At 45.8% G+C, this 25,470-nt stretch overlaps 10 protein-coding genes across 10 annotated transcripts; 4 read left to right on the forward strand and 6 right to left on the reverse strand.

Moving 5' to 3' along the window:
* Window positions 1–316: 316 nt before the first annotated feature.
* On the forward strand, window positions 317–4,433 carry SERLADRAFT_418063 (uncharacterized protein; the record flags this gene model as incomplete). The annotated part of the gene is made up of 15 exons (XM_007323067.1): window positions 317–356; window positions 440–498; window positions 673–777; window positions 881–1,159; window positions 1,218–1,370; window positions 1,424–1,573; window positions 1,635–1,745; window positions 1,795–2,438; window positions 2,493–2,637; window positions 2,691–2,762; window positions 2,817–2,958; window positions 3,018–3,352; window positions 3,416–3,512; window positions 3,578–3,816; window positions 3,880–4,433. 15 exons carry the CDS (start codon window positions 317–319, stop codon window positions 3,901–3,903), a joined length of 2,595 nt encoding a protein of 864 aa, XP_007323129.1.
* Window positions 4,434–4,531: 98 nt separating this feature from the next.
* Window positions 4,532–8,052, reverse strand: SERLADRAFT_418064 (uncharacterized protein; the record flags this gene model as incomplete). Its single annotated transcript, XM_007323068.1, has 10 exons — window positions 4,532–4,866; window positions 4,923–4,988; window positions 5,053–5,708; window positions 5,775–5,892; window positions 5,951–6,047; window positions 6,105–6,311; window positions 6,365–6,670; window positions 6,736–6,833; window positions 6,888–7,279; window positions 7,351–8,052. 10 exons carry the CDS (start codon window positions 7,937–7,939, stop codon window positions 4,612–4,614), a joined length of 2,784 nt encoding a protein of 927 aa, XP_007323130.1.
* Window positions 8,053–8,211: 159 nt separating this feature from the next.
* On the reverse strand, window positions 8,212–8,708 carry SERLADRAFT_477922 (uncharacterized protein; the record flags this gene model as incomplete). The annotated part of the gene is made up of 1 exon (XM_007323069.1): window positions 8,212–8,708. The coding sequence occupies one exon, from the start codon at window positions 8,656–8,658 to the stop codon at window positions 8,479–8,481; it is 180 nt and encodes a 59-aa protein (XP_007323131.1).
* A 35-nt stretch (window positions 8,709–8,743) lies between these two features.
* On the reverse strand, window positions 8,744–10,266 carry SERLADRAFT_477926 (uncharacterized protein; the record flags this gene model as incomplete). Its single annotated transcript, XM_007323070.1, has 7 exons — window positions 8,744–8,988; window positions 9,049–9,135; window positions 9,211–9,607; window positions 9,670–9,705; window positions 9,769–9,935; window positions 9,992–10,167; window positions 10,228–10,266. The coding sequence occupies 6 exons, from the start codon at window positions 10,130–10,132 to the stop codon at window positions 8,881–8,883; spliced, it is 936 nt and encodes a 311-aa protein (XP_007323132.1).
* Window positions 10,267–10,744: 478 nt separating this feature from the next.
* SERLADRAFT_477927 (uncharacterized protein) lies at window positions 10,745–12,393 on the reverse strand (the record flags this gene model as incomplete). The annotated part of the gene is made up of 3 exons (XM_007323071.1): window positions 10,745–11,680; window positions 11,736–12,297; window positions 12,352–12,393. The coding sequence occupies 2 exons, from the start codon at window positions 12,006–12,008 to the stop codon at window positions 11,111–11,113; spliced, it is 843 nt and encodes a 280-aa protein (XP_007323133.1).
* Window positions 12,394–13,486: 1,093 nt separating this feature from the next.
* SERLADRAFT_477928 (uncharacterized protein) lies at window positions 13,487–13,899 on the reverse strand (the record flags this gene model as incomplete). Its single annotated transcript, XM_007323072.1, has 1 exon — window positions 13,487–13,899. A coding segment is annotated over one exon (375 nt), but the record flags the coding sequence as incomplete, so codon positions are not given.
* Window positions 13,900–15,219: 1,320 nt separating this feature from the next.
* SERLADRAFT_411247 (uncharacterized protein) lies at window positions 15,220–16,711 on the forward strand (the record flags this gene model as incomplete). The annotated part of the gene is made up of 7 exons (XM_007323073.1): window positions 15,220–15,258; window positions 15,308–15,373; window positions 15,432–15,523; window positions 15,858–16,078; window positions 16,134–16,285; window positions 16,343–16,378; window positions 16,694–16,711. 7 exons carry the CDS (start codon window positions 15,220–15,222, stop codon window positions 16,709–16,711), a joined length of 624 nt encoding a protein of 207 aa, XP_007323135.1.
* A 3,501-nt stretch (window positions 16,712–20,212) lies between these two features.
* Window positions 20,213–20,514, reverse strand: SERLADRAFT_400727 (uncharacterized protein; the record flags this gene model as incomplete). The annotated part of the gene is made up of 2 exons (XM_007323074.1): window positions 20,213–20,341; window positions 20,446–20,514. Coding segments are annotated over 2 exons (198 nt in total), but the record flags the coding sequence as incomplete, so codon positions are not given.
* Window positions 20,515–21,073: 559 nt separating this feature from the next.
* Window positions 21,074–21,489, forward strand: SERLADRAFT_400728 (uncharacterized protein; the record flags this gene model as incomplete). The annotated part of the gene is made up of 1 exon (XM_007323075.1): window positions 21,074–21,489. A coding segment is annotated over one exon (178 nt), but the record flags the coding sequence as incomplete, so codon positions are not given.
* Window positions 21,490–21,567: 78 nt separating this feature from the next.
* On the forward strand, window positions 21,568–21,916 carry SERLADRAFT_400733 (uncharacterized protein; the record flags this gene model as incomplete). The annotated part of the gene is made up of 1 exon (XM_007323076.1): window positions 21,568–21,916. The coding sequence occupies one exon, from the start codon at window positions 21,603–21,605 to the stop codon at window positions 21,777–21,779; it is 177 nt and encodes a 58-aa protein (XP_007323138.1).
* Between the last annotated feature and the right edge of the window lie 3,554 nt (window positions 21,917–25,470).

The raw sequence follows: 25,470 nt of genomic DNA on the forward strand, positions 1-25,470 counted from the left end.
TGTTGTGTATGGTATTTTACGAGAATGAGAAAAATGCAGCGTACATGTGTGTTTGTTTTTTTTGTGATTGTGGAGAGCGAAGAGGATTGTGTTGAAAAAAGAGTGGGGGAAGGAGAGGTAATAATTGAAAATCCGACTGTCCTGTTTTGTGAGATCCCTCAGCCCCGTTGGCCTGCACTCGTAATTTTAACCGTTTCTTGCTCTCGACGACTGCCATCTTCTCCTCCTCATCCCTCTCCACCATCGCCCACTCGTCTTTCTTTTCTTTTCTCTCCCAACTCACCCAATCGCTACCTCACCTCTTCGCATCCCAGCCATGAACGCCAGTGAACTTCTTGCCAATACATTGTCTGCCGGTGGGTGCCACCCTTTTTTTCTTTCATCGCGTCTTATATCACAGATCAGCCTATCTCATATCCTCCTTTTTGCCATCCCACAGACGCAAATACGCGTCAGAATGCGACGCAGCAGCTTGAGAATGCATCGAGGGAGAACTACGTGAGTCTTGCCTTTTTTTCCAGTGCCATGCCTTTTGGCGCATCGCTTTCGTCTGTTGGCGCGCACGCACTCATAGATTTTACTCTTTTTTTAAAATTATATGTATCAAACCACATGTACACAACGACATCAAACGGGGGGAAAAAACGACGATGACGACGACGACGACTGCAGCCTGCTTATATGCTGATGTTATCGTCCGAGTTGGCGAACGAATCCTCTCCAATTCACGTTCGCAATGCCGCAGGTTTGGCTCTCAAAAACGCTCTATCCGCTCGCGTACGTAAAACAGTCATATAACGACAGCCCCCAGCCATGTCGTCGCTCTATCCTTGTCACGCTCATCGCTCTTTTTTTTCTTTCTTTTTTTCTTTTTTTGTAGGAGACCGCAAGAGCAGACGATCAGGCTAACCGATGGCTGGCGTTGGTGTCGGAATCGAGAGACAAAATCAAGCAAGAGTCTCTCATGACCCTCGGATCTCCCATCCCAAAAGCAGGCGCCGTCGCCGCCCAAGTCGTCGCCGCCATCGCCTCCGTCGAGCTGCCCCAGGAGGAATGGCCAGACCTTATCGAGACACTTCTTCGGTTCGTCAACAGCTCTAACGACTCAAATTTGAAGATCGCAACACTCCAGGCTATTGGATTTATATGCGAGAGCATCGTACGTCGCCGTTCATTCATATCCGCTTTTGTTCCCCAGTTCAGTTTGATTGTTTTAGAAACCCGAGATTTTGAGTTTGCGCTCGAACGAGATTCTCACAGCTGTTATCCATGGTGCACGGAAAGAGGAGCCGTCGTCTGAGGTTCAGTTATCTGCCATTCATGCGCTTTTCAATTCGCTAGAGTTTGTGCGCGAAAATTTCGAACGAGAGGTAATTCTTTTCGTGGGCCACACCTTGAACTGTCTTAACCACATTTTTTGTAGGGTGAACGTAACTACATCATGCAAGTTGTTTGCGAGGCTACGCAGAACCCTTCGGTATCTGTGCAAGTTGGCGCCTTTGAATGTCTAGTAAAAATTATGGCCCTCTATTATGACAAGATGGCTTTCTATATGGAGCAAGCTTTGTTTGGTGTGAGTATCAATCTTCTCATGATAGCCTCGAGTGGTACTGATTCTAGTTTTTTTTTTTTAGCTTACTGTGGTCGGGATGAAGCATACTGACGAAAGAGTTGCTCTTCAAGCTGTCGAGTTTTGGACAACCGTATGCGAGGAAGAAATTGAGCTCGCTCATGAAGCTAGAGAAGTAAGTCGCCGACATTAGCTTGTTCATATCATTCTAAATGTCCTCACAGGCCGCGGACTACGGCGAACCCCCAGAAGTCGAGTCGAAATTCTTTGCAAAGATCGCCTTGCCTGAGGTCATCCCTGTATTGCTCACCCTGCTAACTCGGCAAGAAGAAGACGCCGATGAGGACGAGTGGAACGTATCGATGGCTGCTGGTACCTGCCTCAGTTTCATGGCTCAAGCAGTTGCAGACGCTATCGTTCCTGCCGTCATTCCATTCATCGAAGCTCACATCAAGGCACAGGACTGGCATCAACGCGAGGCCGCTGTGATGACCTTCGGGTCTATCCTCGACGGGCCAGACCCTTCCGTGCTCACGCCGCTCGTGAACCAGGCCTTGCCGCTCCTTATCGATATGATGAATGATTCGAATCTCCATGTGAAGGACACGACGGCCTGGACGTTGGGTCGAATCTGTGATTTGCTTATCGGTACTATCAAGCCTGATATTCACCTGCACCCCCTCGTGTCTGCGCTCGTCAACGGCCTGCAGGATAACCCGAGGATTGTAACGAACTGCTGCTGGGCGTTGATGAACCTGGCGGATCAACTTGGTTCCTATTACGAAGATGAAGCAGATATTTCTCAAGCTGGACCGCTCTCTCCTTATTACGAGGGTGTCGTTAATGCCCTTCTTCGTGTGACGGAGACGTGAGTGCTTATACGTTTTTCCAGTTCATCATCACTGATCGGGCTTGATATCAGGGCTTCGAACGAATCCAATTTCCGTACTTCCGCATATGAGGCCATCACCTCTTACGTTACTCATGCTACGCCAGACGTCGTTCCAGTCGTTCAGAACACGGTGGTGACGATACTCGTTAGGATGGAACAGCTTTTGGGCATGCAGGTGTGTAATGTCTATTTTCATAGTGTGTGATGTCCTTGATTGATTATCTACAGAACCAAATTCTCGGCGTGGATGATCGCAACAACTGGAACGAGCTGCAGAGCAACCTTTGCAGTGTCGTGATTGTGAGTGTGAAACGATGTCACTGGTGTGATTCTATTCTGATGTTTTTTAAAAAGAGTGTTATCCGAAGATTGTCCGACGGCATTCAGCCTTTGGCTGACCGCATCATGACTCTGATTCTCCAGCTTATCCAGGCAGCGGGGAAGACATCTACTGTATTAGAAGACACTTTCTTGGTCGTCGGGGCGCTTGCATCTGGTGTGTAAAAAGTGCTCTAATTCACTTGAGCATTCCACTGACAACCGTTTCTCACTCAGTACTTGAGCACAACTTCTCGCCATATATTTCAGCCTTCCTGCCTTTCCTTTATCCAGCTCTCAAAGCTCACGAAGACACCCAGCTCTGCATGGTCGCTGTTGGCATCATTGGTGATATTTCACGTGCACTCGGCGACCAGAGCACTCAGTATGCGAGCGCGTTTATGAATGTGCTGCTAGAGAACTTGCAGAGTGAAGTGCTTAATCGTAATGTGAAGATATCTATACTATCGTGCTTCGGTGACATCGCTCTCGCTATTGGAGGTGCATTTGAACCTTATCTTGACACAACGATGGGAGTTCTGAGACAGGCGGGAGCTGTGCAGCCCAATCCTGTAAGTGATCGTTCTATTTATAGAAGTGGAGCTCATAATTAAACTATGTTTTATGATTTTTAGCTCGACTTTGACCTTGTAGATTACGTTGGACAGCTGCGCGAGGGAATCCTCGAAGCGTACACCGGCGTTGTAACTGGCTTGAAAAACACTGACAAAGGTAACATGACATTTTCTTGTCTCGTAACGTAGAAGTTATCTTTGACCAACCTTTGTTTTCCCTAGTCTCTCTACTACTCCCATATTCGCAGAGCATACTCGAACTCATCCAGCGATGCTTGGCGGATGACGAACGATCAGATTCCGTGGTGAAGCTTTCCTTCGGTCTCATGGGCGATCTTGCAGATTGTTTCCCGAATGGTCAGATTAAGCAACTATTGCTCTCAGAATGGATTGCCTCTGAGCTCCGTAGTAAACGAGGAATGCCCACTGAAACTAAGAAAACGATGCGATGGGCACGAGAGGTCTGTCCCTGCTCCCCTTTTTTCAGCCTGTACGATTATACTCACTGCTGTGCTATGTTGCAGATGGTGAAACGTGCCACCGCATAGAACACTTTCTTGTTTATTTGAGAATTTGTACATTCATTGGCCTCTTTTCTTGTTCTTCCTTTTGACTTGTTCCTCTTCCTCTTCATGTCGTTTCCGAGTTTCAGTTTGTGTGCTTTTGTGCTTTTTTCTTTTTACCCCCTCATATATCTCATTCCTTGCATGCGATCTATATTTTTTTCGTCCATTCTCGCACGTCAAATTTTTGCCATCTGAAGGAGGCACATCCATTTTTTTTCTTTTCTCTCTCTGTCATTCTCAATTTTGCAGCAGCATGTAATAGAAGACGACTACATGTCCGAACCCCCTACGACGACCTTATTACGAACAAAATCTTTCGTATTACTTGTGTGCGTTTCTGCCTAGTTATGGGCTTGCGCCATCTGTCTCTGTATCCTTTACCCCACCCTCCCAAAGATGTTTTCACACTCATCTCGTTTCGTCTTTAGGCCACACTTTACTGTTTCTCTTTCAAGTAATAAGACTGTTGGAGCTCTATGTCGTTCTATAAGAATAAACCAGTCTTGACTACCATAACCGCCATATGCGTGTCGCTTAACTTGAGCATCGACATGGTTATCATTCACAACCTGGACTGAAAAGTTGTGTCTTTCTCATTCGTCACATGTTCCACAACACTATAAAATAATGCGCTTGTATATACACTGAGTAATCCACGACAATAACTTAAGTTCACAAAGGGGAAACATATCATAGTCTACTCTCCAGTAATAACGAGTTCCGTCTCCAGCCCAGTGTGCCTTGTCCAAAGGCTGCTTCGAGTGCCTCGTTGACGGTTCTGACAAAGACGAACTGCATCTCGCTCCGGATCTCGGGTGCGACATCGTGTTCGACATCCTTGCGGTTTGCCCAAGGGAGGATGACCTTGCGTATTTGAGCGCGGTGCGCGCCGAGGACCTTCATGCGGATTCCGCCCACAGGTGTGACTCGACCGCGGAGAGTGATCTATCAATTAGGGTGAGAAATGGATACGCGACGTAATATCCTTTAATTCTGCTCACCTCGCCAGTCATCGCAACATCTTTCTGAACGCAGGCCCCCGTGAGCAACGAAACAAAGGCACACGTCTAACCAATAGACATCAATCACAGGTCTCTCGCAGAATCCTGACAAGAGATAAAAAAAACTCACCATTGCAATCCCGGCACTCGGTCCATCCTTCTTCTGTGCACCAGCTGGTAGATGCAGATGTATATCGATTGGCTCAGGAACCTTTAGCGGATCCTGGCCCCTACTCGTGGTGATTCCCAGCTCAAATGCATGCGTTTTCACCCAGCTCAACGCAATCTCTCCGCTCTCCTTGATCACGTCTCCCAAGCTCCCAGTCAACTTCAGTCGGCCAGCTCCGGGTACTGCTGTGCTCTCCACGGGAAGTATGCCACCCTCGCCCATGCCGGTGACGACAAGACCATACACCACTCCGCGCTTTTCTTCCCGCTCCCTTTCTTCTCCATCCCAACGAGAGATCCCGAGGATTTTCTCGAGTTCGTGTTCTTCCACAATCCCTCGCCACGTCTTCCCCACGACTGCTTTTTCTTGGTTAGTCGAAGCCTCTTCCTCAGCCAAAGCGTCGAGGTGTTCCGCCCACTCAACCGCCTTGAATCTCACGACGGCACCGATGGCACGCTCGAGACTCCGCACACCTGCTTCACGCGTGTATTGTGTGGCGATGTGCAATAGTGCAGACTCGGTCAGCTTTAGGTGGGAGGTAGAAAGACCATTGGCTTGTAGTTGCTTCGGGAGAAGGAATCGACGCGCAATGTGCATCTTCTCATCATAGGTGTAACCTACCATGATAATAAAGTATCTCAGAAAATTATATGCAGTAGTATGACCACCATCGGTTGGCTCACCAGATAATTCCACGACCTCGCAACGATCTAATAATGGTGCAGATATTGTCTCCAAAGTATTGGATGTGCAGATAAATAAAACCTGGCTCAGGTCTATTGGGACGTTGAGATAATGATCCTATGTAGGCAGATTTACCATGAGACCACGAGCCATAATTGACATGAAAAATACTCACATTGAATGTATGGTTTTGCTCTGGATCCAGGACTTCAAGCAAAGCGGCAGCAGGATCCCCGTGGAAATTATTGTGTCCAACTTTGTCGATTTCATCGCTACACAAAATCCATCATGTAAACCGTATCATGTCTTTACTTGAGATCAAAACTTACAGCAACATGACCATGTCTGGTCTTCCCGCTTTCCTCAGCGCTGAAACAATCATTCCCGGGCCACTGGCCACGTATGTCCGCCTGTGTCCACGAATTTCGGCCTCGTCGCGAACACCACCGAGAGATATGCGCTGGAAGGGTCGGTTCAAGGCTTTTGCAATTGATTGACCCAAAGACGTTTTGCCCGTCCCAGGGGGCCCAACGAATCTAAAAGTTTAAGCGTAAGCAGACCTATCGATATCTACACATTGAAATCTTACAAAAGTATAGGCCCTTTAACACTCTTCACGGCAGGTCGGGGTTTGGCTGGTATGGGCATGGGCGTTGGCACGTGCCCCTGCACAGTTATCGCGGGCACGAGGGCAACGCTCTTCTCTGGTACAACATCGCCGGAAGCTTTCCCATCCCCACCTTCCTGCCGCCTTTCTCGGATCTGCACGTCCCGAAGCTGCTCCCTCTCCATTTCTGCTGCTATACTCATGTGCTTTAGTCTCACTACTGCAAGATATTCAATTAACCGCCGTTTAATTTGGTCTAGCCCGTAGTGGTCTGCATCCAATTGTTGCCTACAGAATGAAATTAATAACGATATAGCGCAATTCGATAGAACAGCAATAATAATGATGCCTACCGAGCTTTATTCAAGAAGCCAGGATCTTTGAGAATCTCGAAACCTGTTGAAGGTTGAGCAGAACTCGATGGCCAAGGTATAGAGGTTAGCCATTCCAACTGTTTATCGAGTATTAGCCAAAATTAAAGACAGACAAATGAGTATATGCGCACATAAGTTCTTATAACGCCGTTCTCTACACTGCCTTGCGGGATACGCTTTAGCCTCCGCCATTCCCTTACACCGACTTTTCTTTCCTCCGAACCTGGCTCCATTGCTTCAATTTTGCGCTTAAGGTCAGCCATATCGTCTGCATCATGCTGCTCGTCGTCGTCCAGTTCAGACGGTGGTCCACTTTGCGCGCCTGACGACGAAACGAGGGTGTGTAATTCGCGCTGGATGGCAGCAAGTTGCTGGCGCAAGAAGTATTCTTTCTGTTGCCTTGAGAGGGATTCGTCCACTGCGGAAGCAATTTTCTTCGATACTTCGGATATTGAAGTTTGCTTCACGAATAGTTCTGTCGCACGACGCAGTCGGTCTTCTACGTCAGTAGCAGCAAGAAAAGCTGATTAAAATATTAATCAGAATTAAAAGCGGAGACTGTTCAAGAGTTTTTCGACTTGCCAAGTTTATCACTGTACTGTCCGTTGACAGCCGCTACCAGAACATCTGCCATCCACGCGGCCCTCTGATCAGATATATCTTCGACCATATTAGCGACTTTGAGCCAGTCGTCTTTCCTCTGGGGCTGCACCGAATCTTTCGCCAGTCTGTCTAGGAGTCTAAGCGCAGCACCCTTGAAAGCCTCGACAGTCTCCCTTGATGGCATTCCATCGGCTGAGGGGTACTCGACCGCATGGTCTGGGAACGAATCGAGGGAGTTTACGTCGAGCTCGATGGGCGAGGCAAGACGAATGCGTGTAAGACCGTGAAGAGAAAGTAGATACGGTTGGCGAGGTGAACCGGGGGATGAGAGGGTACGAGGTCTAACGAGGCGCACGACACGCGCAGCGGTGCCACATTGCGGAAGAACAGGATCTGAGGGGAGTGCAGAGGACGTAGTAATGGGGACAGCGGCAAGAATGGGCTGTCCGGCGTCGGTATCATCGATGAGGGCGAGAATAGCATCAGCGAGAGTGCGGTTTATAGGAATGGTGAGGCGTGCGGTAGGGAGCAGAATGAGAGGATGGGGAAGGGGAAGGACGGGAAGTCGGGGGGAAGGCATCTGTGCGTCGTTATATGCGAGCTCGTCGTTGTGTACGATGTGCTCGTGTCGTTGTCACTGTTGTCGTCGTTGTCGGTGATTAGTATTGAGAGCGGAGAGCGGAAAGTAAGAAAGTGGAGAAATGAGGGGGAAGATAACCGAACTGTATTCGCCAAATTGGGCCAGTTCTGTGAGAAAATTCACGTGTGCCATCGTTTTGCCGAGGATCTTGACAAACAAGAATTCAGACTTTCACGTGTATGTTCTGTTCCTCAATTTCGTAGTAATTTATTCGTTGCAACTTACTCTTGCTCGCTGTCGCTGGCGGTCCACACGTCGCTTCGCCTCATAGCAACGCGCTCTCGCCATCGTCTCAGACAGCGTCGACGCCTGCTGCTTTCGACTTCCAGACGTGGGCCACCCTAACTCCGTGGTTATCTTTACTTCAAGCTCTTTGGACTGTTCCATTCAGGCCCTGTCCATTTGGCCTCTTCTGCCGTCCGGTTGCCTTGATGGACTGTCACGGTGACCACGAGGTCGATGATTAGACGTCCATATCTCTATAGGCATGCTGCACTTGAATCCATATCCCCTTTCGTTACCTGCCTCTCTCTTGCTAGTGTATGCTTTGCGTTGAGACGTACACACACCTTTCGTATTCCGTGTGCTCCCGGTTTCACGATTGGACCGTGGTATCTCTCTCGTGGCTGCTTATTATGTACTCTATACCTGTCAACCATCTTACCGTATCCGTATCCATCAGATACACGAGAATAGTCACAATAAGGGACTGCCCATTGCAGAGCAGTACCGCACCTTTTGGAAGCTCGATTATGATCCGGTATGGGCGCATTCTATATTATATTCTTACACACTCAGGGATTATGTACGTGCTTGTATTATGTATCGTTCTGCAGCTGACTTCGTCCAAGAAGCAGAACCGTCAAACCGCGATACAATTATCATATATCTCGGACCTGCTCCTCCAGCCACGTCCAAAGTTTTCTTCCTTCCTCAGGGTCATTCGTGCTCTCAATCGCAGAACTGACCTTGACCCATGGGACGAGATACTAACACATCGATATTATCTGCATCAGGTCGAATCGACAAGCAAGACAACACATCCTTACCTTGCCGCCAAGGTTAACAGCTTCAGGAACAGTACCAGCATAAAGTTGATTGAGGGCACCATGTGCGACATCGTATAACATCAAGTCCTATGTTTCAAATGCAGTGGTAGAGACGCGTTATCAGTGTCAGAAGATATAAATACAAGTACCGCAACCACATACCGATATCCAACTCCACTTGCTGGCATGTCTTAGTAGCTCTGTCTTGATTAAACCCGGATGCAGTGATGTCGACACAATGCCTTGAGCTCCATAGCGCCTATGGAGTTCCAGCGCGAACACAACGTTACCGAATTTACTCTGTGAGTACAACATCATCGTTCCTTTCTTTTTTCTTTCTGGACCGTCTCTGACCGTCGCATAGTCAAGGCTGCCGAGCGAGTGTCCCGCCGACGAAGTGTTCACTACCCGCACCTTGCCATCAGGTGAACTCTGGGCAGAAGACAGCAATAGCGGAAGGAGCAGCTGAGTGAAGAAGAAATGTCCCAAAACATTGGTTCCAAACTGGAGGTCGTATCCGTCGGCTGTAAGCTGTTCGATAGGGGGAATCATAACGCCTCTGATGGGGAGGGGTATTATGAATCAGCGTATGATAATTTGATGCATGTGGATGTTACTTACCCATTGTTAAATAGCACGTCCAGTCGGGTCTCTTTACTATCACGCAACATGTCAGCCAACGCACAAAAAACTTGAATGTTCAACGTCTGTACGACCTACCTGAGAAACTCTTGAGCGGAAGCCTTGACACTCTTCAAATCCGCGAGGTCGAGCTTCAAGAACAACGCTTCCTTCCCTGTTGATTCTCTCAGATCATCGATAGCCTCTTGTGCCTTGGACGGATTTCGCGCAGCGAGATAAACTTTGGCATTCTTCACCAGCAGTGCCTAAGAACCGCAAATCAACGTCACGGACCCTAACAGAGGTGTTCAGAGAGACGTACCCTAACAGTCTCTCTGCCTATACCTGCATTACCGCCTGTTACGATAACCACCTTGCCAGACATATCTGGAATTTTATCGGCAGCAAAATCTGTCTTCGTCGGACAGAGAGTCTGGAGATGGTGGCCAATAGCAGAAGGCATGCCGTGTATGATGGTGATGTGACGAGTTATAGAGGTGTTGTTTGCTTTGGAGTAATGAATAGCTGGCTTTCTCAACAATCTCATTTTATAGGCTCACGAGTGCCATCTGCCATCGTAAGCAAAGCGCCGACGGCAGCCCAGGTACACTTTGCCACTATGCTAATCTCATCCCGTGGGTTGAGAAGCCCATTGGCCGTTCGACGAATGTTGACGTTAGCCAGGCGGCTAGAGGGAAGGCAGAAGTACGCGTTCGTGCGGCAAGACCATTAAAGGCAGTGTGATAGACTGTGCCCTCGCACAGCCACTTACCGCGTTCCCCCGGTGGGAGAAGGCTCTTTGTCGGAGTGAAAAGTACATCTCCATATTTTCGAATGTCTTTCGTCGCCCATTCGAATCAACGCTGCTCATAGCAAGGATTCTGTTCGGGTATGAGACTGTCACGCGTCTGTCACACTTTGCTCCTGGTCACCTGATTGATGTTCGGCATGGTTGTTACCACGAAACTACTAGTTCAAGTTCAAAACAATGGGATGAGCTACAAAAACATGATTCGCTTTCATTTCATACGTACGTACATGGGGTGATATAAAACACTCATACGTAGTAGACATACAGTCCTATCAATGCTCATAATGATTTAAAGATATAACAGCGGGTCACAAAAGACAAAGGCTGCAAGCGCATATGACGCTTGAAGGGATATGCATGTGCGTAAGACGGGGTATCCAGATGGTGATGACGAGCCTTCAGTATCAACACAGCAGAGTAACGGACGACAGCAAAGTGAGTAAAAACACTGCGAAAACGAAGATGATAATATCAGTTTTAAGAGCAAAAATAATGTGCAACGAAGTCAAAAGCAGGGAGCGCAGGGTCCATATTTACCATAATGTGCGTGAATGAAGAGTGACTGTGCCATAAACGCGGATTCTATACAGGCTGGCAAATCACAGCGAACTGGGTGGGATTATCTGGGAATTAAGCTGGCACCAAGTTGGTCCTCCTCATGGATTTAGTGGGTCCAGCAGGTGTATCATCCATGTTCTCCTTTTCATCTTGCTCGCTTGGTGTAGAAGCTGCACTAAATCTTCTGACGCCTGCTTGAAATTTTTGAGATTGATTCAGCGACGATCCAGACGTTTTGCGCATGGTGCTTGCTGTGGGCGTGGATGGCCCCGACCGCACAGTGGTAGATCGTAAGAGAGAAGAAGGGAGCTTTGTACTAGCCGGTGTAGGCGTGCCTGATAGAGATGGTCGAGAGAATTTGGCTGGAGGAGGTCCCATGCTCCCTGCAACTTTAGAACCCGAAGCAGCGTTCATACGGGCACTTTTGCTCAAAGCTGATAAGCCAGGCCTCGCAATTGCCGAAGGTGGATCGGAAACTTTCCGTTCTTTGAGCCCGTCTTTACTAACATCTGACAATGCGGATGAGGGCCTCGATGTTGAGGGAGTAGAGAAGGGTGCTGATTCACGGCTTCTAGGTTGGATTTTTGAAGGTTGTGCTGGTGTACTCCCTGCAGTGCCACGCATCCCCGCCTTCCTTTTGAGCTGCATATTCGTTTCGCGTTAGCAAGACATACAGACTCTAAAAGCTAGTGCTTACCAGTTCCAGTTCCTGTTGCTTTGAATCAAGTGCAATATTCAATCCATTCAGGTCTTCCTTATCCTGGGACCTCTGCTTCGTCAATTGCATGACCTTCACTTCCTTATCCGCGCTTTCCTGTTGTAATTCGTGGATCTGCCTTCTCATTCTTTCGACTTCGTCTTTCAGCGCATTTACCCTCTCCTTCAGGGTACCAAGCAAAACGTCCGACTCGGCCTTCTCCTTAATCATCACCTCCATTTGTTCTCTGGCGTCCTTCTCCTGCATGATCATTTCCTCGAGCTCTCGCTTGTGTTCGTCCAACTGGTGGGCGTGACTTCTTTTCTGATTTGCCAATTGCTCCCGTATTTCTTCGACTTGAGCTTCGCGCTGAACTACGCGTTGCAACAGCGTATTAATTTCGGTATTACATTTCTTGATGTTCTCCTCCAGTCTAGAAATGCTCTCTGAGCTGTATTGCCTTTCCGATTCAAGCTTTGCAACGTGGTCTTCACGTTCCTGCAGGGCCTGCGTTAGGTGATCGGCGTGCTCACGCTCGCTTCGCAATTGTTCGTTGAGCTACGTAGCATTAGTACAAGTAAATGATAAGAGCGTTCAGACAAACCTCTTCATGCTCCTTCTGCGAAACCTCCGTTGCGTCAAGTGCTTCCTGCAACTCATTTTCTAGGTCGATTCTGTGGTTTTCATGATCGTTCCACTCCTCTTCCGTAAATTCTATTCGACGTTCAAGTGCTTCGATTTCTGTTTTCAAGGCGTCACGTTCTTTCACCAGGCCTTCCACCTTCTCTCCAGCCGATTCGGTGTGCTTCCATTGGGCTTCTAGTTCATTCTTCAAGACATCGTACTCCTCAGTCTTCCGGGTGACAAGGTCCCGGTACGCCTCCAGCTCGGACAACAGGTCGGCATTTTCCTTTTCAAGTTGATCCCGACTATTCTTTAGCTGTTTACGTTCTTCCGTCCATGAAGATTCTGCGTCCCGATGACGCTCTCGTTCCTCTTCACCGGCTCGTTCCGTCCTGGCCATCAGAGCTTTGAGCTCATCGTCCCCATCCGTGACACCCATCTGCTCGATTTGTTCCTTGGCTTCCCGAATACCATCCTGCAACGCCCTCTGGCTGTCATCCCTTCTTTTGAGCGCTGATTTGAGTTGTTCAATCTCGTCATCTCTGCCCTTGAGGGTTACCGCAAGTACTTCCCTTTCGGCTCGCGCGGAAGCCTCCCGATTCTCGACGTCACCTTTCTCTCGCTCAAGGTGTGATATTTGTCTGTGCAGCTGCCTGAGAGCTTCGCTGCTGGCCTCATCCATCACACTCCGCTCCATACTTTCCTGACGGCTTAGGTCGACCTCTTCTTCGAGGTGTCTGCACATTTTCTCCAACTCTGCAGCCTTCTTTTTCCATGTCCGCAATACTCCTTTCCGCTTGTCGTTCTCTTTCTCTGCATTGTCAAGCCTGGACGTTAAAACCTGAACGAGCTCGTCTCGGGCACTCAAGTCAATCTCGAACTGGGCGCACAGCTCCTGTTGCAAAGCTAATTGAGTCCTCAAGGACCAGATGAGGTCCTCTTCCCGGGATGTTTTACGCATGTGCGTTACTCCTTTAGGAGGCGTGGTAGGAATCATTGTTTGCGGAGTGTAATAGGTAGTTGCATTGACACGAAATGGATCAGGCTCAGGGCTTGCGTATACGACCAATGCGGATGTAGAATCGTCCTCGATGTCTGCTTCTGGAGATTTTTTGGGTTTAATGATGGATTGGAAGACAGTGTCGCTCATTGCGCGACTACGATTTTTAGTCGCAGGAGAGGCAGAACGCTCGCTGTTGATGAGACTCGACTTCACTGAATCTGTGGGTGACAATTTTCCCATTGAGTGGAACATGGTTTGGCCAAAGCTGAATGATAGGCTGCGATCATGTTGCCCAGAGGCTGAATCTCCATCACGCTTCCCTTCCTGCTCCTTAAATGGAGTAGATGTGATGGTGCCCTTGATGGAACCGTTATCTCCGTTAGGCATATCCATTGCAGTGTCGAGCAACAAGGGTTCGGAATACATAGGGATGGTGGGCAGTTCATGTTCCTGGGAAAGGTCGAAAATATTACTCTCGTTCGGCACAGGAGGAGGCACCATGAACGATAGGATATCTGACGATGGAGTAGATGCAACTTCCTCCTCGTGAGGAGGAAAAAGCTCCATAGCGGAGGGACGTAGAGGACGAGAAGAGTCTGCTTTCTCGATTTGAGCTTTATGCAGACGGTCTGCAAATGAGATAGGGTCTGGATTGCTGTCCATGGATACCTCGGGGCTTATCACTTTATAAGCATCACGAGAGAAGAAACGAACATTCTGGCCTGTACCAGGCGTCTTGGGGTCACGAAGGATAGAACGCACTGACCCGTATTTCATGTCCAGCACGGGTGTGGCTAGTCCCTGCATACTTTCTAAGGAGGGTCGCGATGGGTCCTGAGGAGAACGCAATGTGTCGACGGAAGGACGAGTCGTTTCTACGGAACCACGAGCTAGGGAAGATTGAGAACCTGGAACGAAACTTGTGAAGATACAGTTTATGGTATGTATATACTGGCGGCTTACTATTTCCCCTGAGTTGCAAATGAGATCTCACTTTCTTGGGAAGTCCAATGGGGAGTTTGAGTGGGGAGTCGCTATCGTCGCCCTTTGGTATTTTCGACATACGTTTGAACATGCCACGGCGTGAATGTTTCGACGGTGAACCCGGGGGACTTGGTGTTGGAAGTGGGGCGTCTACATCTGCATTATGGAAGACAGACATGTTGGGATGCTGCTCGTATACTCTGGATAGGACATCAGCTTGAGCGTGTGGGATCGATGGTTCAGCTTCTTGCTCATTGCCCTGCCGAGGCTTGAGGGCATTGCTTATCTTCGACCACATGATACGTGCTTGAAGTGGAAAGAAGTGTCGAGGGCGTCGAAGGCGACGGCGAGCGAGCTAGCTTCTGCTGAATAGCGACTATTAGTGTGCAATTTGAAACGTGAGCGCGAGAATAGTGAACTGAAAGGCCACTTTTGACCTTTACGCGAGATCACGTGACAGTTGAACTTGCGAGTCGCGTTGGGCCACGTGATCATTCTCAGGGCCCTTTCAGAGCGCGACGGTGTTCTCTTCTACACCGCCATTTTTGGTCGGAGTCTCCCAAACATTTTACTACGAGAGAGCAGGGCCGATCTCCGACGGCAGGGACCTTGTTTACATTTTCAGTGTGATTTTGCGGTGGGTATATATCATATGATTTAGTGTGTTCAAGGATACAGTGTTGCAAACTTGAGTATGGTTAAGAAGTATAAGAGACAAATTTATAGTTTATATGCATGTATCATAATGAGCTTTGTTCAGTATTATGCTCATATGCTTCTGCATCATTTCCACCATTGTTTAAGAGTTTACAGTTGTGATCTATGACTTGTTTCCATTTCACTCACTGATATATGAACTAGTTGACTGAGGACATGTCATCCACCTGCTGCCATCATCTGGTATCCACAAATGTAAGTCTTGCATAAGCTTATATATACAGCTAAACATAACCTCTCTTAGAATACCGGTGGGAATGGAGCCACTAAAACTACCACTGGCATTCATGGTTCACTTATTCCTCAACCAGTGAGTACTTATAGCTTGCTGTTAGTTAGGGCTCCCATACATTTTGTATCTTGAGCAGGTCAACAAAAAGTCCCATGTGACAAAGCAACTGACACCTCTGAATGATGCCCAGTCCCAACTACCCTCAAAGTCCAAAGCCCACCCTTGTTGGTACAATTGATAAGACTGAGGATATCTTTAAGCACCGACTTGCAAAAGGTTTAACTATGAACACGCCAGTGCAAAATGATGCAGATAGCTCATTCTCCTCATCTCTTTTCCTTCACTTCTTGAAGGACTCAAAAACAAGCTTCATATAGGTGACATTAATGAAAATGAAGACAATCAGATAATGTCTAGTGGTAAGGACATCCTTTCTGAGTGAATCTACCCATATATTGACACAATAAGCTAGATCCATCTGACAGCAACTTCAGCACTACAGAGCATGCAATCAGAAATAAAGCTGCAATCAGAAATATTGTCGTAAGGAAAATATTTACAGTTTTTACTCGCAAGGCAAGACATTGCCAGCATGTTTGACAGCTTACAAGGAGGGGGAAAATGAGGCAATGGGAATATACACCACAAACAAATTGTCATCCACCGGAGGGGAAGCTAATTACCATGATGACAATGACAATTATGCAGAAGATGGGTACTATCATACTGAAGATAACAATGCTGCACAGAATGAAGATGATATTGTGCAAGGACTGGACAAAGGTTCCTAGTCATCTATCTTGTCAAGCGCTACTTGAAGTGGATGAATTCACAAAAGGCAATTTAGAAAAGGCAGAATCACTTGCAAGAGTATTTGGCAAGTTTTGTTGTGATATCCTTATTGCTGCTGGATTTTCTGCCAAAGTGTCAAGAGGTGAAAATAGGGCCAACATGTTCTGCTGCTGGTTCCGGGCAACTCAGGAAAAGCCTGTTAGTCGTGAGTGCTCTAGCAATTTATATATTTATATTTTCTAACCTTTCCCTTAGTCACAAAAATATAGACAAATCCCAGAAGGGGATAAAGTCAGTACAGGACAGGGATATCTGAACAGCTGCACAGGAGGATCCAAATTGTACTATTATGCTATTAATGACTCAGCATCAAAATGCTCCTGAAGTATACTGAGGTCATTTTTATAAGAGATAAACACAGCAGGTTAGTTCCAAGTGTGGCATAAAATACAATCATACTTTCTTCTACATATTGCACTGGCAATGTATCCACTTGAGTCACCCATATTTGGGGAGTTATTAGCTTGATTATCACAACCACAGCATTGGGGCTAAGAGCCCTTAAATAGGTTAAAGGGATAATCCCTCCACTGACCTTGATTACAGGGAAGGGATTATCCTTAGTGAACTTCAATCATAGAGATGGGATAATCCCTAAAGAGAACTTCCCTGTTAGCAACAAACCCTTAAGAAGTGAGGGGATATTGTACAATAAATCCTTTGAAAAAGCAGTCAACCAAATCTATTTCTACTTGTGTCACTGAGGCCAGAAATTGGCTCACATCTTTGGTGAGTTTTTGTTTTTTAACTAAGATTCCTAGTCATCAGCTCAAAAGTATTTCCATAGCATGTGAACCAAATCACATGACCTATGGGGCAATTTTATAGCCAAGAGTATATACAATTTATAATTCCACCAAAGCTAAATGTAACACTCAAGCTGTTTGATGGTATGCTTCATACATGATACCCAGAGTTAACATGGAAAAGGTTTTTGGAGTCACTGTACTTTGAATGATGTATGTGCAAGTTTGATTTATTCAGTGCCATAGTTGCCAAGAATAACACTATATTCTTCCTTTTGATCTTTATGGTGTGGTGTAAGTTTCTGAAATGGGCATATATTGCTGAGAATGATGTGTCAATGATGAAGACTGTTGCTAGAAAACCACACACAAAAAAACAAACTAACACACAATCTTCCCAGATTCCACGGAACTTGTTTATGGGCTTTGCCTCCTAGAATAGTGGAGTGGTCTGGTTGTTCGTGGGGTGGTACGTATAACGATCCTTCAAAGTAAAACCCAAAGATGTATGGGTGTGTGGTTTTGAGGAGGAGGGATAGTTGGAATGCAGAAAGATAAGGGCTGTGTGGCGAGTATAGACGAGCACTACCTTGTTAATAGTAGCACAAGGTGTAACAACCAAGAGTTATTTACTCTGGCGCACACAGGAACACACTATAAAGAATATGATGGGGAGTGGTTACCCCTTAGGCTGCAGTGAGTTAGTTGTGCTAGACAACAGGAGGACTCGCTGGGTCCTTCCCCATGTATTGCTCCTGTATATATACTAAAATACATGAGGTACTGTACAGTTGTAAATAAAGTTTAAGGTCCGATATCTAGCATGTGACCGGTCACATGATGAGTCTAGACACTGGTCAGGTAATGTGTCACATGACTGGTCATGTGACTATGAAAAGTCGAAAATGTAAAGTAAAGTAAATGGTCACATGACTGGTCATGTGACTTGGAAAATAAAAGTAGAAGTACAAAAGTGAAGCGTAAGTAGGTGCTGGTATGTCAATTGTAACACAAGGTAGGTTTGAGACTGACAATATGATGAGGTGACAAAGTTCCCAGTGATAGCAGGCTCCTGACGCACAGACTGTAGTGCTCAGAAGGACTCTAATTGAAAGGGATGACAATCACTTTCAAAAGTGGGAAGTGACAATGACAGCAATTAACAGTGGTAGCAGTGGTCTGGTTGTGACCACACTGGATCACAAGTAGCAGTAAGAAGTGGACTTAAGATTAGAGAAGAAGTCTGGAATCGAGTTCTTGTTTTTTTTACAAGGTAAAATACAGGGGTTTATATAGTAAAAGAAAAGTAGGCTATGCACTGTTACGATAACACAATTTCCGGACATCTCCTTTCCTTTTTATTCTCCGCTTTAACTTTATACTTTAAGTACCACGTGGCATTTCCCTTTCTCGCGCCGCGTTGCCTTTCTTTTACTTTTAGACTTAACTCTCTCACGCAGTGGAGCTGGCCATACGGGCTAGACCCTATAACATCATCAGCCACTGCCTTCATCAACTGTATAGTACACATGTACAAACAACCTGTAGTAGTATATATACCCCAATAGATACAGGAGACTCCTCAGCGAGTCCTCCTGTTGTTAACCAACAAACTCTCTGCAGCTCAAGGGGTAACCACTCCCTCTTCATTTTCTTTATAGTGTGGTTCTGTGTGCGCCAGAGTAACTAACTCTTGGTTGTTACATGCACAGTATAGCTGTGCAAAAAGAATGAGAAAGAACATGAAGGAAGGAATGTATGCTGACAAATCCTGCATAGGTAGTACAGGATAAGATTGTCAAAAAAGGAAAAGGAAGGGATAGAACAATGAATGCTGTGAGTAATGTCACAGGTTTGTACAGCCATAAAGTAAAGTCCAATAGCAAAAAGAGAGCAGGAAAATCATGATGTCATGGGAAGATGGAGTAAAAAAAGGGCAAGGCAAAACACTATCAGTATCAACACAGTTCCTTTATTGTCAGTCAGGCATTCTAAAAAATATGTGTCCATAAAAATGATTCAAAAATCAAAAATAATTGCACTGTAAATGAATGTTCTGCTGAAAAAAAAGAAACTGGAGCCACCGGTCCACCACCTAGTCCAATTCCGACAGTTCCATGGCCTTACCAATGGACTGGTTGTGTTGGACCACCTGATCAAACGAGGGAGGGAGAGGAGTAGTCCCAATTTGGAACAAGTGAATCCCAGGCAGCGTGTGGTAGGTGTAGCTGTAGCGAAGACGATGGACAAAAGATATGTGTACCCAAGTGAATGGGACAGCAATGAACATGGGCAACGCAAGGGGATGAACCTTCTCCAGCTCAAAAACTACCCACCCATGCTCCAGCTAGGCAAGACAAGCGGCCGATGTTTTGATAGTATATGATGGTAGATTGATGTCATAAAGATGGACCTGTTGCCCTATTTGAACCGGCCGCCGGGGCTTTGCTGATATCAGCAATGGCATGTGGTAGTCGACGGATCGGCAATGGAAGCGGATAAGAAGTGGTGACATCAGAAATAGTGGGGGAGCAAAGAAGACAAGGAGGAGGAGGCTGGAGGTGACGAGGAGGCGAACTAAAATGGGGATCCAGAAACGACCATCGGGTGAGAATAAAAATGAGAGTAAGGGACCCATGGTGTCACGACTTGAACCAGAAGCGCTAGTCTGAGCGCTAAGTTTCTTTTTCTTTTTCTTTTACATCTGATCACATGACAGATAAGATATGTTAAGCTGCTGCTTTAGCGCGGATAACATAATACCTAGTTATATCAGATCACGTGACCACCACGTGACACGAGTCTAGAATTATTACAAAGAACATCAGTCAGCGCCTCATGGCTACTGCATGTTAGCTCAGTCAGCGCCTCATGGCTGACTTTCAGAAACATATATATAGTAGACCATCATGTACATACTTTCCTCAGTTGTTGATTAATTCTCAATCGCTACTTGAAAACGCTACTTGTTTGATTTAAGCTTTTATCCCTCCGTTAACTCGGTATAGGGGATAGAGGTTTTACACAATCAACAACTGCTACAAGTACCGTTTATGAACTTAACAGCAACAATCCTAACAACCATCATCGTCACCATCATCATCATCCTACTAATCCTAACCCTACTCAAACACTCAACCCAAACTACCACTACTCTTCCACTCCATCACATCCCTACTCGCCCCGACACCATCTTATCTTTCTTTCCCGCCAACGTATCACCTTCCTCATCCCAAGACTCCTTCGTAACCATCCCCCTATAAATACATTTATATCACTATAATCTCTTTGGTGTGGAACCATTGGGATTTTCTCGGTTTTACCTAGTTTCATTTTCGATTTCCTCTGACCAGGCCGCGCATTTGCGTCCGCCAGTCGGGAGAAGGACTGAAAGCTTAATAAGCTGGTCACATTGGGACAACCGTTCGGACCCCAATTTATCACTATACTTTTTACATAAAATTCATAAAATACAAAAATAGTTACCATACCTACATAGTCAGTAGTGGGCTGAAGAGGACCACTTTGACTCAAAGAGAATAGATAGACTACTAGGATCTTAGAAAGCGGTGTATCGATCCAGCTTATCACTGGTGAACTCCTTTCTATGCTTAGTAGAGACTTTTACATTTGGATCGGAGAGCAACACATTTACTCTCAAGATTACGTATTCAAAGGGAAATTCCCTTTACCAGAAATAGAACCCATCAGAATACCATCCCCTTTAATCAAATCCGAAACTCCCCCTCCTCCCCAACTCACGTTTAATGTCCAACCTAGAATATCGTGATCTGCCCGAGCCATCCAACAGCACGGACAGCGCATTTACCAGGGACATGATGGACGCATTACCCAGAACAGACACTCCCCCCCCGAAAGAAGCGCGATTGGAAGCATACGTAAAACAAGAAGTAGAAAAGGCGATAAGACAAACGCAAATGCATTACCAATCGCAGCTAGACGAGGCACTCGAAGAAGTGAGCGTCTTGCAAAGAAAACTAAAGAAACAGATACCGCCACCTCCAGAAAAGGTGGAAAGAAGTAGAACGGCACTGGAGAAACCCGAGAACTTCTCCGGAGATAAGAAAAAGTACAGGGCCTTTAGAGAGTCCTTATTACTGCATTTCGAAGATGATGCCGTATATTTCAAAGATGATCGAAAGAAGATAAGCTTTGTGCTATCTTTTATGAAAGAAGGAGAAGCCGCGGCCTTCCGGACCGATTGGCTAGAGAACCGAGTCGATGCCCAACAGTTGGGGCTCGATATTACAAACACGTACGGAAGTTGGCCGTATTTTGCGGACAAAATGGAAGAAAGGTTCAAGGACAGTTTTGAAAAAGAAACTGCCAAGAACGAAATACTGACCCTGAGACAGGGCAATGAAACCGCCCAAGCCTTCTTTGAAAGGTTTGAAGAGAAGAAAAGATGGGCGGGATACACAAATAGAATAAATGAAGAGTTCCTAGTATCTTTACTCAGAAGGAATATGAACAAGCCGCTAGTAGATAGGGTGATCTATGGCGGGCACATTCCAAGAGATTACCAAGAATGGAAAAGGGAACTCATCAGAATAGACTATATTTGGAGAGAGAGAGAAAAAGAGAAAAAAGGTTCCGATACTGGGAAGAAACCCTATTCGGAACAAAAGAAAGAAGGAGAGAAGAAGAAAGACGGAACCGGATATACCTATACCGGTAGCGGAGAAAGAATGGAGGTAGATAAAGCAAAGTTCCGCACGGAGGGACGATGCTACCGATGCGGAGAAAAGGGACATAGAAGCTTTGAGTGCAAAGACGCACAAAAAAGGAAGCCACAATTTAATGTCCGAGAGTTCTTAGAAAAGATGACGAAAGAGGAAAGGGAAAAACTCCTTGAGGGTTTTTAAAGAGGCCAGCGGTACCGCATCGACCGACTGAGCCTAAAGACGTTTCGAATCGGTTTCTTCCTTTGACAGTAGATACATGTGACTCAGAATTGTTAAGCTGCTGCTTTAGCGCGGATAACAATAAAATTATTTCCACTCAGACAAAGAAAGAAATCCGAAACGAAAAAGATGCAGCTAGAGTAAAAGCGGCGCAGAGTGATAAGACATCCGCAGTTACGACGGCGGGCAAATCACTAAAAAGCGCAGCATTTACGATAGAACCTAAGATTCCTACACCCGATGCGGCGAACTCTACGGAGGAAAACGCAGCAGAGACTGTAGAAGAAAGGTCAGGAACCCCTTTAAAAAAACCTAGAACAGAAGTTTGGACCCCAGAGTGGGTAGTAGATAGGCTAAGAGACCAAAAGGAAGAAAGATCCATTGGGATTCTAAGTGCCTGGACACATAAAAAGAGAACGAGAGAAGTAACCCGGGAAACGATAAAAGAAATCAACCGGTTACCAAAGGTAGAAGCTATACAAGCGATCATAGAAATTGCCTCCCCAAAAAAGTACATTAGGGGCACCCAAGGCAATCAAATGAACGTAAAATGTAAGCTTACTACATTAGATACTCTCCAATCAGAAATAGTCGAAGCACTATTGGACAGTGGATGCACGGGGAGTTGCATCAACTCCCAATTTGTGAAAGACAAAAGATATGAGACAAGGAAGATACCGAGACCTATTCCAGTCTATAATGCAGATGGAACTCTTAATAAAAACGGAGCCATCAATGAATTTGTAATACTGCTCATGGAAATCGACGGACACGTCGAGAAGATACATCTTGCCGTAACCAATCTGGGTAACGGAAAAATGTTTCTAGGGCATGAGTGGTTGAACAAACATAATCCTAAAATAGACTGGAAAGAATCGAAGTTGACCTTTGAAAGGTGTCCTGAAGAATGTAGACCGAGAATCCGAATCTCTGATCCAGAGGAGGATCCGGAAATATTCTTTGAGGAACTACGAGAAGATGAGAGGATGATACAGGTGAATCTCCATAATTTCGAAGATGCCACGATCGACGATCAATATTACCACATTAGAGCCCAAGGCACAATGGCACAGAAGCTAGCAGAAGCCGCAGGCAAAGATCGAAAAGAAGGAGGATTCGAAAAGATAGTGCCAAAACACCTTCATCAATACAAAGACGTATTTGACAAAAAGGAGTTTGACACATTACCTGAAAGAAGACAATGGGATCACGCAATCGAACTAATACCGGGAGATCACTCCCTAGATTGCAAGATCTATCCATTGGCAAGAGGAGAGCAAGAAGAACTAGATGCGTTCCTAAAAGAGAATCTGGAATTGGGACGGATAAGACCATTGAAGTCCCCATTCGCATCACCATTCTTCTTCATTAAAAAGAAAGACGGGAAGTTGAGACCAGTTCAAGATTATAGGAAGCTAAACGATATCACCATCAAAAATAGATATCCACTTCCGTTGATCGGGGAACTAGTAGACAAATTGAGTGGGGCCAAATACTTCACAAAGTTGGATGTAAGATGGGGATATAATAACATCCGAATGAGAGAAGGAGATGAGCATAAAGCGGCGTTTAGGACAAATCGGGGATTATTCGAACCACTAGTCATGTTCTTCGGACTGACAAACTCCCCCGCCACGTTCCAAATGATGATGAACACGCTTTTTAGAGAGTTGATAGATGAAGGATTAGTAATCATATATCTAGATGATATCATGATATTCACAAAGGATATAGAAACGCACCGAGCAACGACGCGACGTGTGTTAGAAATCCTGAGAAAAAATCATCTCTATCTTAAACCAGAAAAATGCGATTTCGAACAGACAAAAGTAGAATACCTGGGACTGATCATCTCAGAAAACGAAATTCGCATGGATCCGGTGAAAGTAGAAGGAATTAGCAAATGGCCAGAATGCAAAAATAAGAAAGACATACAAGCATTCTTGGGATTTGTAAATTTCTATCGAAGGTTCATAGAGGGCTTCGGGGAAGTAGCCAAACCATTGACCAAGTTAACGGGAAAAGAGGACTTCATTTGGGGAAATGAACAACAAGAAGCATTTAACACATTAAAACAACGTGTAGCTTCAGCCCCGGTGTTAGCTCTCCCAGTACCACATGGCCAATACAAAGTAGAAGCAGATAGTAGTGACTTCGCTATGGGTGCTGTCTTATCACAAAGACAAAAAGATGACTGGAAGCCAATTGCATATCTCTCCAAAGCGTTAAACCCCACAGAACGCAATTACGAGATCTATGACAAAGAACTTCTTGCCATCATGACGGCACTTAACGAATGGAGACATTACTTAATAGACGCAGAAGAGGAATTTGAAATATGGACAGATCATCAAAATCTGCTGTATTTCAAAGAACCCAAGAAGTTGAACAGGAGACAGGCGCGGTGGATGACAGAGTTGAGCCAGTATCATTTCACGATACATCATATGCCAGGAAGGAAGCATATAAAAGCAGATCTTCTCTCAAGGCGATCAGATCATAACAAAGGAGAAAACGACAACGAAGACGTCATACTACTGGATGAGAAACTATTTGTAAGAATGACTCTCTCTCCGGAACAAAGACAAGAGATCACAGACAGTCAAGAGAAAGAATTGGAGATTTCAAAGTGGATTACAAAAAGAAAGGGAAATGTAGATGAGCTGATAAAAAAGATGAAAGGAAAGATAGAGAGGAGAGAGGATGGTTGGCTAGACGAAGACGGTTGCATAGTATTCAAAGGCAGGATCTATGTACCGAAGGATGCCGCGTTAAGGGAAGAAATTATCCGACGAAACCACGACTCTGTTATTGCAGGCCATCCAGGAAGATATAAGACAAAGGAGCTAATTACTCGACAATACTGGTGGCCCTATATGGACAGAGATATCACGAGATACGTAGATGGATGCGAAGTCTGCCAAAGAACCAAAACAGACCACAAAAAGAAAGCAGCACCGCTTCATCCAAATGAGATCCCGGATAAACCTTGGCAGATCATATCAGTAGATCTGATCGGACCGCTACCAGAATCAAATGGATATAACATGATAATGGTAGTAGTAGATCGGTTTACAAAAATGATCAAGGTAATTCCCACGCAGATGGAGATCACATCAGAAGGAGTGGCACGACTATTTAGAGATCATGTATTCAGGAACCATGGCATACCCGAAAAGATCATCTCAGATCGGGGACCGCAATTCGTTTCGAAATTCATGAAAGATCTACATACACTCCTTCAGATAAAAGCGAACCCATCAACGGCTTGGCATCCACAAACGGATGGACAGACGGAGAGGATCAATCAAGAGATAGAACAGTATCTCAGAATCTTCGTAAACCACAAACAAGATGATTGGGCAGAATGGCTTACCCTAGCAGAATTCTCTTACAATAACAAACAACATTCTGCGACGGGATATAGCCCGTTCTACCTGAATCATGGACATCATCCGAGAACACAGGAAGTAGTGAAAGTGGGGGTAAAGAACGAAAACGCAGAAGATTTCGTAAAGAGAATGACAGAAACAAGGAAGAGAGCAGAAAAGTCGCTGCAAAAGGCAGCTGAACAGATGAAGAAGCAGTACGATAAGAAGAAAAGAGAAGCAGTAGAATATAGAGTAGGAGATAAGGTGTACGTAGAAGCGAC

This window comes from Serpula lacrymans (genome assembly GCF_000218685.1).
Source record: "Serpula lacrymans var. lacrymans S7.9 unplaced genomic scaffold SERLAscaffold_14, whole genome shotgun sequence".
In the NCBI taxonomy this organism is placed as follows: Eukaryota; Fungi; Basidiomycota; class Agaricomycetes; order Boletales; family Serpulaceae; genus Serpula; species Serpula lacrymans.